General features: G+C 44.4%; 1 protein-coding gene across 2 annotated transcripts in view; it reads right to left on the bottom strand.

Annotated features, from left to right (window-relative positions):
• pdzrn3b (PDZ domain containing RING finger 3b) overlaps window positions 1-16191 on the bottom strand; it is a 96692-nt gene extending 80501 nt beyond the window's left edge. The window contains exons 1-3 of one of the 2 annotated variants that reach the window (XM_029247705.1): window positions 15119-16191; window positions 9177-9263; window positions 6748-6849 (exon numbers count right to left, since the gene is read on the bottom strand). In XM_029247705.1, coding sequence (XP_029103538.1) covers window positions 6748-6849; window positions 9177-9263; window positions 15119-15835 — 906 coding nt within the window. In that variant the 5' untranslated portion in view covers window positions 15836-16191. The remainder of the gene's footprint in view (window positions 1-6747; window positions 6850-9176; window positions 9264-15118) is intronic. The other variant, XM_029247706.1, reaches the window with a different exon arrangement.
• Between the last annotated feature and the right edge of the window lie 473 nt (window positions 16192-16664).

The following is a 16664-nucleotide window of genomic DNA, read 5'->3' as shown; positions in this document are numbered from 1 at the left end:
ACTCAGTGATTCATTTTCAGCCTAAAGCTGTTAACTAAGACTTCACTGTTTTTAATATAAAAGCTGAAGTGGAACAAAAGTAAAATCAATAATTTCACAAACAAACAAAACCCTGAAACATGTCTTGGGGGGGGGTGAACATCAGTAAGTGCTGTTGTGTAGTTGTAAACTTTGTAAGTTGTAAGTGTCCAACATAAAGGACACACAAAAAAAAAAAAAATCTGTGGTTGCATAACACTGGAGGCAATAACACTGAATGCTGGATAAAATATGGGTCTGTTTTTTATTTTTAAAAAATTTCAAAAATCCTGTTTTCACTTTGTCATTATGAAATACTGAGTATAGGTTGATGAGGGAAAAAAATGAATTTAAATGGTTTTAGCATAAGGCTGCATCGTAACAAAATGTGAAAAAAGTCAAGAGAACTGAATACTTTGACTGCCCTGTAAATACAGATCAGGCACCACTTAAGTCAAGAAGCAACAGTGAGACAAAGCACTGTGGACAAAAATAGTTGCGTTTACTTAAGCTCGCAGACGGGTTCCTAAAGTTAGGCCACGGCCACCGAGGAGCGGACAGCGGCCGAGCCCTTCATTCCTAACTGTCTGGACTCTGCGCCACAACATTATCAGTTCTGCCAGGGGCTTGGGCTACTCCAGTGAGCACTGTTCTGTTGGTGCTGTCAGTCTTTTTCACTGATAGCTGTGACCAGTGTGCTGCGTTACTGAGCTGGTGAGACTCCCCAAGTGCCCCGTTGTAATTATCAGAAATGGGAACACCATGAAAGGCTGAGGAACGCCAATAGTGTCACTTCATTGACGTGTACACAGCGCTCCTTTCGATCTTACCTGCGTTCTCATGCCTCCCGCACCATGGACTGACACTAAAATAAGCAGGATGTCCAGGAGGGGACGAGGGTGACAAGGCAAAGCTTTAAGTGCTGCTCTGTGAGTGTGCATGTTCCTAAGTCTGCTGCCATAACGGGTGATAAGGATGGCTTTGATCCAAAAGGACAGAATGTCCTTAATATTTGGTCCCTGTATCTTTAATCTGTACTATTTTTCAGTATTTAACAAACTCAAAAAAACAGTTAATGACAGGTAGCTAAGTGAATCACTTTTTTCAATTACTGTTAGTATTATCTTGTGTTCCTTTGTCTTTTCATTCTTCATGATGAGGTTTCTATTCTATGTAACTAGAGCAGTCTTGTAAACTACCTTCTACACTGTACATACATACATTCCACTGTATATCAATGGATTCCAAAACCAAGGTCAGGAGCCAAATAATGGTCAAGAGACACACACACACACACACACACATTTTCAGGACCGCTTGTCCCTTACGGGGTCACGGGGAACCGGAGCCTACCCGGTAACACAGGGCGTAAGGCCGGAGGGGGAGGGGACACACCCAGGACGGGACGCCAGTCCGCCACAAGGCACCCCAAGCGGGACTTGAACCCCAGACCCACCGGAGAGCAGGACTGCGGTCCAACCCACTGCGCCACCGCACCCCCACACATTGAATAAGGAAATGGAAATTCTGTTTGTGTTTTTCACTTTTAGGTTTTCTGATGTGACATGAAAAAACTGACAGAGACATACGGGACAGTCTCAGTAAAAAAAAATGTTAAGGAGATTACTTCATTGGCACAATATGAAGGATTATTTAAATAAAGTAGAATATAGTTAAATAATGCAGCACCCATATACACTTAATATTAAGTTTGTTCATGTCCAATTCTCATACATCAAGCAGATCAGCAAGGAGCCTGTAGTTAAACACTTATCTGAATGTTGTGCAGATGAGCTGTAATGCTACCAAGTATAAAAGGAGCTCACCCTCAAAATGAGGCAGTATCATTGTAGTCACTGTGGAAAATCTGTATAAAAGTCATTTTAATGTAAGTTTGCTTTTCAATTCATCAGATTAAAACTCCTTGAAAATCATTATGTGTAACTGATTCAACAAAAGGGTATGAATAAATGCAACATATCTAAATGACCAATCACTAACATGGCAAGTAGAAGCGTTAAGTGTGACCAAATCAGAACAAAGTTGCCTTCAGGGCTGCCACCAAAGTCACATGGAAATCACTGTCATTCATTTTAGACTTCATATATCACTCATGTTTCAACCAACTATCATCTTAAAAAATATTCCAGTCTAGACAGTCATATGCTCTTAATACCATAACTGAAATCAGATGCTGTAAGCTTGACTTTTTCAGGTCATGGGTGTGAATCTCACACTCTTATCGTAGTGTTATCAATCTTGGCACTAAAGTTTTTGGGTCAGATTGTGACAAACACAAAGAGCAGAAATCCCAATGTTAACCAGTCCTATATGAAAATATTTACACGTCACATTTCTCTGGGTGCACATATGGAGAAAGAATAATGAAGGACCTGCAAAATGTTGCGCAGCATCGGGTTCTGTGAGTCCAACAGCAATGGAAAAGAGCAAGTTCACCCCTCCTTTTGGGATGAGTAGATGACACAGAGCGGCCTTGTGTGCAAACACACCAACGGCTTTTACTGACTTCGGCAAAATTCTCAGGCAAAAACCGCTGCCCAGAAGCGCCGAGATCTCCAGCGGATGGAAAGTGGGGAAGGCAAACATGGCCCTTGGTTTTTATGAGGGAATCTCTTCACAGAACAAGGCGCCATTCATTCAGCACAGTATCCAGGCCATGCAGCACATTGACCAAAACACTCCTGTAGTGAGGGAATGAAGTAGAACGTAGCCCAAGTGTACACACACACTGTTTCCCACCAACCTCCACAGGAACCCTTTCCATATCACCCACCTATTTCTAATCCAAAAACAAGAACACATCTTTAAGACCCGCATTGAAAGCAAAGAGCTTAGTTTTACAAACTGAGTCAAAACAACACAAGTATTTTGAAGATTTTAACTGCTCTATTTACAAATATTCACAAATTTAAATATGCAACTTCAAAATTATACACACACACACATCATCTGAAACCACTTGTACCAAGCGGGGTTGCGGCGAACCAGAGCCTAACCCGGCAACACAGGGCGCAAGGCTGGAGGGAGAGGGGGACACACCCAGGATGGGACGCCAGTCCGTCGCAAGGCACACCAAGCGGGACTTGGGCCCCAGACCCACTGGAGAGCAGGCACAGGCTGCATCACCGTGCCCCCCGCCAAAATTATACAATATTTCAATATGTAATTAAAATAAACCCTGAAAAAAAACTTTCATAAACAGACTATTAATAGACAAATTATTGTACTGAGAAACTTTTTCTTCTTAATGGTTTCCCCTGTATCTTATTTAAAAAATGGTAATAAATGGTGTTAACTGGTATTACACTATGAGTTTCAGTGTGAGAAATAATTCTTTAAAAAAATGGAACCCTATAAATTAGAAAGACAGTTAAAAACACAGCCTACTTTAATGAAAACCTGCTAATTATCTGGCCGTATCAATGCCACAAATTTTGGTTTGCCAATTTTAATCACAAATCCAACTCTCCAAATCCAGCATCACCTGTATGTACGCAATGGAGTTGATCTGCACGTCACTTCTTTATCAAAGAGAACAAAGGCAATCAGACACCAGCATGTTGGTACGAGCAGATACAGCTATCCGCTCATCAGTGCACAGGCGGAGTTGCAGATGCTCAACATCAGATACACCATGCTTGCTTCAACTTGAACCATCTGCAGAGAGCATGTACACACACACACACACACACACACACACACACACACACACACACACACACACACACACACACACAAAAAACAGACTTCTAACTCTATGGGAGTTGGTCCACAGCAAAGCAAAGCCCTGCTCTTGTACCATTTACAACTTAATTACTATGAAAAAGTATTTGCCCCTTTCCTTTTTTTGATCAGAACTTTCTGTCAGTTCTAGTAGGGTAAGGACACAGCCTGAGCAGCACCAGTGCTGTTTTCATGTCATTTTCTTGGGGTGCTTTTCTTTTGTGACATACAGGTATTCGAGTATGAACTGCTGTTTTCAGTTCTTGCCACAATATTTCAGTCAGATTCAGGTTAGAACTTTAACTAGGCCATTCCAGAAATTTAATTTAGTTTTTTGAATCATTTCTGTCCTGACAACAGAGGATTTTACTCTGAATTACTCTAGTTAAAACCAACCTCTATGGAAGACCACAGCATTACACTATTTTGGATTCAAGCACTGGTTGATTATCAAAATTATAAGCATGCTGCGCATGAACTTCAGTATGCTTTCTGGGTATTGTATGTACAAGCAAGTATAGCAGAAGGCCTTTAGACTGAAGAATCCGCTGACCGAGCGGCGATCATACCAGGACAAAACCAGTGACACGCATTTGAGAAATGCAAGCTCCCACTTTGTTTCTTGCCCCAAACCAAAGATGCACAAGAAGATGGTGGAGCTGGAAGCCTGGGTGTGTACTGTAGAACGATGAACACCGAGAATTGCTGCCAGGCTTTTGGCAATCATTTTAGTTTTTTTCTCCTAATTAAATTTTTATTTAATATTAAGCTGAGTTATTTGAAACTAGAGGGGGCGCAGTGGGTTGGCCCGGGTCATGCTCTCCAGTGAGTCTGGGGTTTGAGTCCCACTTGGGGTGGCTTGCGACGGACTAGTGTCCGGTCCTGGGTGTGTCCCCCCCTCCCCTCCCCTTCGCCCTGTGTTGCTGGGTTCGGCTCCGGCTCCCCGCAACCCCATATGGGACAAGCGATTTCAGATGGTGTGTGTGTGTGTGTGTGTGTGTGTGTGTGTGTGTGTATTTGAAACTATTTATTCTACCACTATAGGCTAAAGCTCAAAGTAGACCTTGAGTACACTGTACAGTATTATACCACAATAAAACCATTTTCCCATTAGAGAACTGGAGGTAAAAATAGTAATTTTTTTGTGTTAGACTGTCCAGATTAGTACAATAAGACCACATATTGACCACACCATCCTTTATGTTGTCTGCAGGTTTGAATGTTGTCTGTGTGGAGATACATGTTCTTCTCATGTTCGTTTCGGTTTCCTCCAGGTGTTTCTCTAACAGTCTTAAGACATAGGTTTCAGGTAAATTGGTGACTCTAAATTGGTTGTAGTGTGAGTGAGTGAATGAGAGCATGTGAGATTGCGCTGTGATGGACTGGAGTCCTATCCAGGATGTACCCTGATCACAACGTACACTTCTAGGATAGACTCTAGACACTCACTCCACAATGCATTTTTGATAATGGGCGCATGACTGAACGAACATCTTCTGCTTCCTTTAAGTTTTTTTACAAGGAAATACACACACACACACACACACATTTTCAGAACCGCTTGTCCCTTACGGGGTCACGGGGAACCGGAGCCTAACCCGGCAACACAGGGCGTAAGGCCGGAGGGGGAGGGGACACACCCAGGACGGGACGCCAGTCCGCCGCAAGGCACCCCAAGCGGGATTCGAACCCCAGACCCACTGGAGAGTAGGACTGCGGTCCAACCCACTGCGCCACCGCACCCCTACAAGGAAATAATTTGCACATAATCAAGCAAGTAAAATAACCATGTTAGTTTTCAGTGGATTTCTTCAGAACAGAAAAAATTAACTACAACAGGAGGGACAGCCATATCTTATCTTAAACCCCTGAATAGCTCCAGATTCCACCATATATTATTTAACCCTACATCTTGCTTAAAAACCATGAATAAACAAATGCACCACGCACATGGCCCAAATATGCAAAAGCCTTGTCAATGTACAGTGACATTGCTTGGAACATCATGGCCTCAAGACTCTGCCAAATTTCAGCTGCTGCTTCAACTCAACCTCATCAGTAAGAACACTCTTCAACGGCAAATTTGCAACAAACACAAGTTACACTTGGATCATGAACACCCAGTATGGACATCTCTAGCTCTATGGTCCCTCGACTGCCCTCTCTCCTCAGACCAGTGCAGATGCTGAACCAAATACCTGACAGAGACTGAAAATCACAGGTTAACGAGGAGATAACCCCAGAGGCAAAAGCAGCAACTGTTTACTACAGCACAGCCTCACTGTAGACATTCAGCTGAAGATTCATTGGCAGTTTGAAGCCATTAAATTCCTGAACTTGTCAGTGTTTAAACCACCATAGAAAATGATTTTAATCATCTGAACCACTCCTCTAACCTGTAAAAATGGAGCAAAGATGCAATGATGACGCTTTGTTGTCATCCACATTTTCAGTGAAAACACCGCTCAAATATGATACCCATGTATTATCTGCTATTATATGACTAGTGCATATTTCATTGTGTAGAATCTGACATCTTAATTGATGGAGAATGACAGAACGTGGACAGATTTACAGGTTTTAGCACTGAAGACTGAGCTGTCCTCGACTTGTGCTTTGCTGGACTGGGGCAATGTCTCTAAATGTAACACTTTAAAGCACCCCCCCGAATTCAACCCATGCTCTTTAGCTGGAGTGTCTGTCGGAAAAGCAGTTGCGCAGCTGTCAGAAGATATTTAATGGGCTACTTGCCACACAGGGTTCTGTCTGCAGGACTGCAAAGACAATCAGACACATCTGGAGTCTATATTTAGACAACACATTGCCCCAAGCCTGGATGGCCAGATCAAGCGCTCTGCAATTTCCATGCAAGAAGCATGCAGACAGAGAAGACAAAGCTCCGCCCCTGCTCTGCGTTACCCTTCCCATGATGTCATTTCCTGTCTAGGCTATCTTTTGCAAACAGAGGCTGAACCTACTCCATACCTCCATGATTCTGTCGTGGATCTGAAGACCGCTGTCCTTGTTCGCAGGTCCATGTTCAACAATCTTAGACACGAAGATTCCCTCGTTAGACCCCTCCTCATCCTGTAAAGGAAAAGAGTGTCGGCAGCGTGATCCAACTCAAGATCTGGAATTTACAAAATTGTCCTTATTGTTGGAAAAAGTAGCTCAACTGATCTTATCCGCAACTAACACCACTCCTCTCCAACCACACTGCGCAGCCAATTACTGTATGTCCTAAGGGAATAAAAATAAATCTATGAAACTATGAGGTGAATCAGCATAGCAGGTCACACAGTCCCTTACAAAAGGCAACAATGCTGTGATGGGTGCTGAGTGGTTCAAGGGGGCTCAGCATCTGATAAAATTATGGGCAAGTGGCTGCAGGTGCAAGCAAGCAGCCATGGAGCCAGATGATCCACCTGTGGAAAGAGTTCCAGAAGGGGCACAGCACAGCAGCTGTAGAACAGCTATAGAGAGGGACAGGCGCTATATGCGAGTCAGCTGGCAGAGAACCAATGACCTGGTATGGAGTGGACGGGAGAGACATAGCAAATGTGATACTGCTCTTTTACCCTTTACTTCCTTCCCTCCCTCCCTCCCTCTTGCACTACATCAAACCCTCACTTGTAGACTTTTTCCCACCCATCTGCCTGACAGTGGTGTGTGTTAATCTTGCTCTCCACCATATATCTGAACGGAAACCACGGAAGTCAAGTTACAAACTCTGTAATTAATTCCTTCAAGGCGGTATCATTCTTCTCCCTCCCCAACTTACACTGCTGCTCCACTTTTATTGCCAGATTGTTTTCCCTGAAACACTCCCAAGTGTGTTGGGGTGTCACAGTGTGGCCTGGTGTGCATGTGATGCAATGGCTTCACTGTGCCCAGACAGGGCACACTCCAGCTGTTGCCCACTCTATGATTCACACAGTCAAATCATTTTTGGGAGCCCTCTATGCTGCAGGTGGCGTAGTGGTTACAGCCACTGCTTTGAAATCTGAAGGACTGGGGTTCAAACCTCACCCCTTGCTTCACTACCCTTCATCAAGGTATACTGAGTTGATATTGTAAATATTAGTCCATCTGTATAAATGGGTGAATCATTCTAACTAGTTTAGTGTACACCAAAAATTGTAAAACACCTTAGAGAAAAGCATTCGCTACAAGAATAAATAATTAATTATAATTAAAGAGCGCCGCGATGTCAGCAGTAACGGATATAGGCATGAAGAAGCTCTGCAAATAGTGGTTTTCCTTAAAGCAATTCTGAAGACAACTGCATGTTGGAAAAAAGACTCAGATTTTCACACATCACAGTGCTCCTGAGAAAGAAGCCTGCAACTGGACTTGGTCAGAGTTTAAAGACTCACAGAGCGGAAGAAAGGAGAGGTCTGAGATTTGGTCCTTGCGTTTTTTTTTTTTTTTTTACTGTACTGTTCCACGCCCCTGTGACAGTGTGCGCCAGTGGGGCTATTAAAAACAGCACAGCCCATTCCCTATGAGACAAACACCATGGATGGTATTTTGATGGCATCTCAGATAGGCAGCCAGCAACAGCTCCATGTATGGAAGACATATTTCTTCACACATGTTTCTTATGATATTTTTGAACCCAAGAGCCCCTCAAACTGATGTCAGAAACCACTTCAATGCTCTCTTCAGACACACCAGAGTCCACACTTGACACTGCTCCTGTACTGTACATACCAATACTTTGCGGCATGCTGGGTAACATGGACCCGGATTGCTCCCGTTGTGATACGAGCATGGAGAGAAAGAGAAAAGCTGAGAGCTACTGAAAAACCTTCTATAACAGCATGGATACAAAGGCAGGGGGGGAAAAAAAAAAAACTGATACACAGATCTGTTCCACTCAACAACCCAACTGCTGCGGTAGTATCCATGATCAAGGTAATTAAACTGGATTGACAATTAAAAAATATACTGTGCTGCAAAAATGGGTAACTGATTGGTAGTAGCTTAACACTAAATCACTTTGGCAAAAAGCAAAAAAAAAAAAAAAAAAAAAAAATGTAAACCCAGATTTTTGTTCAGTATTACATCTTTAGTTCGCTATTTATTGTTATTGACACTGGCATTATTTGTTTGTTTTTGTGCAGTACTATCTATTGTTTTTGTTCATAGTCTGTGGAGAAACACTCAGACAAGAATGTCATAGTACTTTGTACATGGTACCTGAAGTCCAATTCCACTAACCCAAACCAATGCAACAGGCCATAAATCCTTGATTTATGTGGCCTGTCTATATAAAATCAACATATGTATTTGGGGGGTAAAAAAAAAAAAAAAAAAAAAAAAAAAAACTTTGATGTAACTGTGGGAATGTATGTCCTGGATCATGACCAACAAAGGTGAGATCAACATAAGCATTTCTTTTCTCAACCTACCCCACACGGTCTACCGCCAACAATATTAAATCCTAGAGATCCGGATTCCCGATGGAGGACAGCTTTGATGCTCATCATTTCGCCCCCCTGCAAACAGAGAGAGAACAGGTGGTTCATGGCTTAATTCTTAACTGGTTAATATCTTAACTCGTCCACTGGCGCCATTCCACTGGCATCATAACGACATCATATATACACCCTCCAACCCCACCCCCACCTTGCCCCCGTCAACCATCACCACTGGCATTGTTGACAGGTATGTCCCGTGGATCTTCAAGGCGCTCCACTAACTAGATGGCCCTCAAAGAACCTGATATACAACAAGCCACTGTGCTTTTTAGCATCTTGAACCCTCATGCTTCATGTACACCTCAGTATGTATCTTTACACCAACCATAAACCTTTCCTGACAGAGGCAGGGGTTGATGAGAAAGGGATCTCTATATTCTGGACAGTGCATAATATGTAAATATATACATTAATATAATGGTAATTACCATTAGATTAATGGTAATAGATTAATGGTGATGGATGTCATGTTGGACATGCTGGCTGAGGGCAAATGTTCATGTTTAACAGTCAAAGTAAAGTAAGTGAACTTACGACAAGTTTTAAGGTACCCTTCTAAGTAAAAAGTGGTGGCCCAGGATGATTTCTGTTATAACAGGAGAGGCATCTGTATTTGACTGACGTATACTTGTACTGTGTCCATCTGAGACATACAGCAAAGTTCATCATTAGCCACAGGAGCTTAATTTTTTATATCCTACAGCAATTTGTGTTCAGTCACAAACTAGGTGAACTTCTCGCACAAGCTGTGTTAAGAGCTCTGCGGAAGGAGGAGGTTCTCTGGTCCCTGCAATTTCTTTCAATCAAGTTGAAGCAGCAAATAAATATGTAATTGGGAAGAAATGACAGTGTTTATCTGAACTGTGCAACACCCTCAGGGGGGCAACTTGGAATTAAAAAGTTTGCCTCATTTTACCCGTAAAAGTCTAATTGAGAATGAAAACCAATGGTTAAAATATTTAAATCATGAAAATTATTTATAGCGCATTACTGATTTCATGGGGCCAACATTTACCGTTAGGAAAAGGTCAGCTGTCACAGTGACGATATATTAAATGAAAAAGGCCTTCTCAATATTTCTGCAGATGTTGCATCTTCTTGGGAAGAAATATGCAGGAGATGATAGCAGGTGAGCACAATATCTCCACAGACAATGGCGTGGTCAGCAGACCCAAAGGGCCACGGGACAGGTGGTTTTGGGGTCATTTTTCCACTCGGCGCCTTCTGTTGAGAAGCTAAGCAACAGCATGTTTGACGACCAGTCGCTCTCAGCAAAATTAGCCACCCATCACTGGTTTGCCGTGGAGTTTTTTCCCCTTCTTGTAGCCAGAGGGGAAAGACACCCAGTTTGATCCAGGAAAAAAAGGTCAGACGTCTACGCATCATTTCACTGGTGACCCCCGCCTGGCCAAGCAGAGGGGTAGCAGTCTCTGTAGCAACACCACGGCGGTCCAAGACCCATCCACCCAACCCCCCCCGAGCATTAATTCCACTTGTATCCTTCCCCTTGGTTCTGCCACATGTGCACTGAAGTCTCCACCTACAAATCCTGTTCATACTGCTTGACTAAATCTGAAGAAAAAGAAAACATTCAAAAAAACCCCCATTCCTCTGAGGAACCACATCATCCACATAATGATTTTTTTTTTCTGGCTCTCTCTTCAGCTTCTTTCTTTCCATGGATAATTTGAAAAATCATTCTGTTGGAAATGTTTTTTCTAGGGGGACAAAGATGCATATAAAAGACTTAAATTCCTCCTTCTTCCACTTTTGCACATTAAAAAATGTCACAGTCCAATTACCTCAAAATGTCTCCTATAATGGGGAAGATCATTCGAGCAAAAAATTTAAAGAAGAATTTATTTCTAAAAAAGCATGCAATAAAACAAGAAACAAATAGGAAAAGGGGATATGCCCTGTATCTCATTTGTTGCTTGTTGCATAGATAGAACAGCATAACAGTCATAATGTGTTCAGAGAAACAAACCTGAATCTTGTTATTAAAACACTAAAAATATGCGCAGCTGTTACCAACACTACCAGGGCTCCAAGATACTGCAACTACTATCCAACTACTGCATGTAGGATACAGAGAGCTCAAAAACACTGTGCAGACGTGGCGACAAATTGTCAGACGTAATCATGTGCTGAATACATGCATCACTGCTACAGTCACTGAACCGCAGGAAAAATAAAAACACGGACTAAATAGGCTCAGATGCTCACAGTCAAAAGATGAAATGGTTAAAGAACATGTGCGCTTTAACAAGCGCTTTATTGACCAACGCAGTGGGGAGGAACACAGAGGCCCTGTGTGTGGATTCCAAACCTGCACCGTGTGCATCAGGTCAAACCATTTCTTAATGCGATATAATGGCAGTAAACTTTGAGATTCCTGCAAGGTTCACAAAGTGCCCTTTTTTCTCTCTGCTGAAGGTTCTCCAGAAAATGAACGAAGGAAAAATGTTACCCTTCGCTCAGAAGATACAGCATCTGTTTCCATTGTGTGTGTATCGCACTGATTTACGGCCACTATGAGGGACACGTATTCCTTGAGAAGGAATTTATCTGGATGAAGGGTTGCTCTCTTAAGCTTTGCAAGAAGGGCTCTCAAAGCCTTGGTGCCATTAGAGGAAAAGGTGGGTTTCTCACACCCAGTGATACACAGAACCAGTGGGACGTGGCCGCTGTTGTTTTTAAATCGGCTCAACTTCAGAAATTTAACTGGAGGAAAGTTAAAAAGTTACCTGGACACTACACTCTAAGTGTCCCAGTTCTCTGGGCCACCAAGTTCAAGTGGAAGAAACCCCTTAACCCACATTTGCATACATTCAAGTTGCGTGTGGTTTCACACACAAGTAGGTCAACATGCATCTTGATCTATTAGTGACTACATGTGTAGATGTAAGTATATGGATATATAAAAATTCTCGCTTGATTTTCATTCAAGACAGCTTGAGAAGGGTTTATATCAAACCAAATATAGTAATGCATATTCTATATATTTTCTCCATTTTCAATCAATCAACAACTTCCCCAATATAGGGTCATGGTTGTCCACAATCTATCCTAGAATCTCAGGGGGGGTGCAAGGTAAGGAAAGGGGAGGATGGGACAACAGTCCATCAAACCGCAAACACAGACACACTCAATGACACACATTACGGGCAGTTTTGAGTCACCAATCCAGCTGACATATGTCTTTGGAAGGAAACCAGAGCACTGGGAGGAAATGCACACAAAGATGAGGAAAACATGCAAATTCTACAAGGACTGAGATGCATTCAAACAACTTGTGTCCAAACTTACAGCCAAGGAGCTATGAGGCACCAGTGCTTTCCGCTGTGCCACGGTGTTGCCCTATATGTGTATATCTATCCATTCTGATCTTTGTCCAGAATTTGGAGCAGGGAGCTGATAGCATAGTGGTTACAGCTGTTGCCTTTGGACCCAGAGGTTGCTGGTCTGAATCCCACCTCCAGCTGTAGTACCTGTGAAGAAGGTGCTTAGCCTAAAACTGCTCCAGTAAAAACCTGCCCAGCTGTATAAATGGGTAAATATTTGTAGGCAGTTTACCAGTGCAAACAAGCTGGAGACAAGCATCAGCTAAATGAGTAAATGTAAGTTGCTCTCTTCTTGTGGTTGTTCAAGATGTAACTGCCCACACAGTGTTCTAGTAGTTCACTATTCCTTGTGTTAATGTGCTTAAATCCTGAAAGCACCCCAAGGCCAACCAGAGAAGAATTCAACAGCTGCATGGCACAGCAGCAGCTAGCTGAAAATGACAGTTCAGACTGAGAGTCACACGTTCAGATGACTCACAGGGATAATGACAGTCAAAGAAAAACACCAGCACTGGAGGAATCTGAAGACAGAGAACATAGATGGCCACATTTCCCCACTAGCCCCCTCCATATTGCCCAATAAACTAATCTTAAAAGTGCATAAACTTCCAACTTTTACCAATATATCTCTGCTTGCACTGTACCCCAGATCAATGTACTTAGCATGAACTGATACAGAATAAATTACCCTGCTGTATAAACAGGTAAATCACTAATAGGATTAGCATACAAACTTAACATTGTACGTCACTTCAGAGAAAAGCATCAGATGAATTAATTAACAATAATAATTCAAATGTTCTGCAGAAAAAACCCTTATAATTTGTATGAACTTTTCATTATTATCTGTAATAATTGTGACCTTAACATTGTATGTCGCTTTGGAGAAAAGCGTCAGCTAAATGAATAAATGTAAATGTAATTAGCTGGGAACCATGCAGTTCAGAAGAAAGATGATCGGCAGCAAACGTCTGTATTGTGCAGAAAAGACTCAGAATTTCGGTAGTGAATACTTGCCTGGGATTTTGGTGAGTGTGTGTGCAGACCTGCTGTAAATGTTTGCCCCCCAATCCCCTCCTCCCCAGACAGACAGACAGACAGACACACACACACACACACACACACTGCACTGCCAGCTGGCCTGAGCTGCAGCTGACAGACATACCTCCAGAGAAGATGAGAAGGGGAGAAGAAAGCAAAAATATATAAAAATGAGAATACGGAACCTCCCAGCAGCCCCTCTGCTTTGGAAATTGCATTTAAGCAAGTTTTAAAACGAATAAAAACAGGCACCCTAAACCAGACACTTGGGGTCCAGCTACAGATCATTCAGTCGACATCTTCCAGAAAGGAGCTGGGCCACTGCGTCCAAAAATACTATTGATGCTTAGAAAACAAAGTGAAAACTATAAATAAAAGGGCACGCAGAGAGGATTTAAAAAAGCAACCGTGCGGCTTTGACCGAAAACAAGGTGCGAGCAAAACCACGAAAGACACAGGAACATAGAAACAAAGTAAGGAGTGGTGATAACAGTCATTATGGAGTATGAAGGAAGTATTCTATATTTTACGTGATGGTTTTCTCCAAAGTGACTTACAAAGGTGCTTAAAATTCTTCACCTATATAATATATATATTTACATAGCTTGTAATTTTAGGGTAGGAACCTTGCTCATCATACTAACAGCCGGGGGTGGGAACCGAACCTGCAACCTTTGGATCAGGCAGTAGCTTGAACTGTTATGCTATTGTACTATAGTACGATATGTACTACATACTATATGATACAGGCTGTACTGCAGGAACGGTTTTAAGTTGCTGTTGTGTTAGAACTGCCATGAGGTTGGTAGAAGCAGCAGAGTTGGAGAAGGAATGGCTCGTGGAACTCTGCCTGACTGAGGTTCCTCAGGTTGGACTGCTGTCCTGTCAGGAGAAGGCGGCTGTGCCACCAGAACCTTCCACGACCTTGGCCCCTCACTCAGTGCTTGCTGCTTTTCTCCCGACGTTCCGAAGCTTCCCCGCGGTGACATTCTTCTTTCCTCGTCGTGAGAAACATTGTTGTTCGCAGTCATTTCATTTCTCCGGACCTTTGCGCTGCCGCCTGAGTGAGAGAGAGAGACGGTCGCGCTCGAGACCTGCGCTGAGGAGCACAGTGAGCGAGTGAGTCTTCCTTCCTTCTCCGCCGGGACTCGAGCGCCGCTGTCACCTCAGCGTTCAGCCGCGCGTTCCTGTTCTTACCTTGTACTGAGGAACCGAACTTTCTGAGGGGGTCCCATCTCCTCGGACTCACTGGATTTCTCCTCAAGTTTCAGTGCTGCCGCCGGAACTCTTCAATACGGCGCCGTTTTTTACCTCACACACACACAGCCGCGGCTGTGAGGAATCATCAGCCAGGCAGGGACATCTCCGGAGCGGGAAACGACTACGACTCGTCTCGGCTCGAGCCCTCCTCCCTGCGCGCGGTCGGCGGTTTCTCCCGCGAACCTCAAAACGCCCCTCCGGTCCGGAGACCGTAGTACCGCATCTTACCTTGCAGTGCGGAGTCAGGCTCCGCGTGAGCGACTCGATGCGCGCGCTGTACTCGGTGAACTTCTTCTGGTACTTGAGCGCGGTCACCTGGAGCTCGGCGCGCGCCGCCGCCAGCTGCGCGAGCAGCGCCTTCTCGCGCTTGCCGGCGCGCAGCGCCTGCTTCTTGAGCTCGCGCTCCAGGGCGGCCAGCTTCGCGTGCAGCGCGCCGTTGCTGGCGCGCAGTGCGCGCACGCAGCAGTGGCCCTCCTCGGCGCGCAGCTCGCGGTGCGTGAGCGTGAGCCCGCAGCCCTGCTCGCAGATGCCCGCGGGCCGGTGCTCGCACGTCTCGCGCATGTGCGCGTCCATGTCCTTCAGGTTGAGCACCTCGCTGCAGCCCTTGTTGCGGCACCTGGCCGGCGAGTAGTCGCACATCTCCGCGTGCTCGGCCAGGTGCTGCAGCTTGACCACCTTGTCGCAGCCGCGCGCGTGGTTGTCGCACTTGATGTCCAGCTTCAGGATGAGGTTCTTCAGGGGCAGCACGTGGTTCAGCTCCCTCGCGCTGATGCGCTGGCACTTGACCGGGCAGCTGCTCTGCTGGAGCACCCAGGGCAGCACGCAGCCGGCGCAGAAGACGTGGCCGCACGGGGTGGTGAGCGGCTCCTCCAGAACTTTGTTGCACAAGTTGCATTTGAAGTCGGGGTCCACGGCGCCCTTGAAGCGGTCCAGCTCGAAGCCCATGATGGGTTTGACGCGGAAGGCACGAGATCGCGGCTGCGGGTCCGAGCGCCGGAGACGCTTCAGCTCGTCATTGGGAGAACGCGGAGCCTCCGACTGGCAGACCGCTCCCCGGACTCCGCTAATTGCCCCAGACTTCCCTGGAAAATGTGCGCAGGAATTCGCGGCCGTATGTGCCGTAAGATCGGCGCACGCAGATTTCTGTGCCTCCGCATGGGACCGTTCTCACGCAACACGCCCACCTCCTCGCTGCGTGCGTCGAGTAGCGGACATCTGTCTCAAAAGCAGACTCGTTCAGCGCAGCGTCATACTCATAGTTTCTCTATGAACAACTATGTCTTCAAGAGGAAGTAGGGAACATTGTCTCTGGGAATAATTGCAAAAAATGTGTACTGTATGCCCATTTCTTAGATACTTGTATTGCTTCATAACAATTTCAAATACATGATTAATATGTTGTCACTGTAAATCGCAAAAGTAACATAGTACTCATCTTCTTGCTGCCTTCATACAGAACGATAGCAGAAAATTGATTTGGAAATTAAAAGCAAAAATGAAGGTACCCCCAAATAGTGGATATTAATCAAACTTAGGACTGGCGCCCCTGACTACCTGAACGCTCTGTGCTTCCACAGAAAGTACAGTGAGTACAAAGAAAAGTGCGGAAAAATATGTAAAACACATTTTATTCCCAAAATAATTCCCAGCTTTGAAAGGTGAACACTGGTACTATGCATTGGTTTTCCAAAGGTTGCATGCTTTAGAAATTAATAAATTAACTGGTTTCCCTTTCAGGGTGAACCCCTGAACCCCTGGCCTTGCACCTGTGATT

Source organism: Scleropages formosus, chromosome 22 (assembly GCF_900964775.1).
Source record: "Scleropages formosus chromosome 22, fSclFor1.1, whole genome shotgun sequence".
In the NCBI taxonomy this organism is placed as follows: Eukaryota; Metazoa; Chordata; class Actinopteri; order Osteoglossiformes; family Osteoglossidae; genus Scleropages; species Scleropages formosus.
This window is presented reverse-complemented; position numbering and strand designations above follow the sequence as displayed.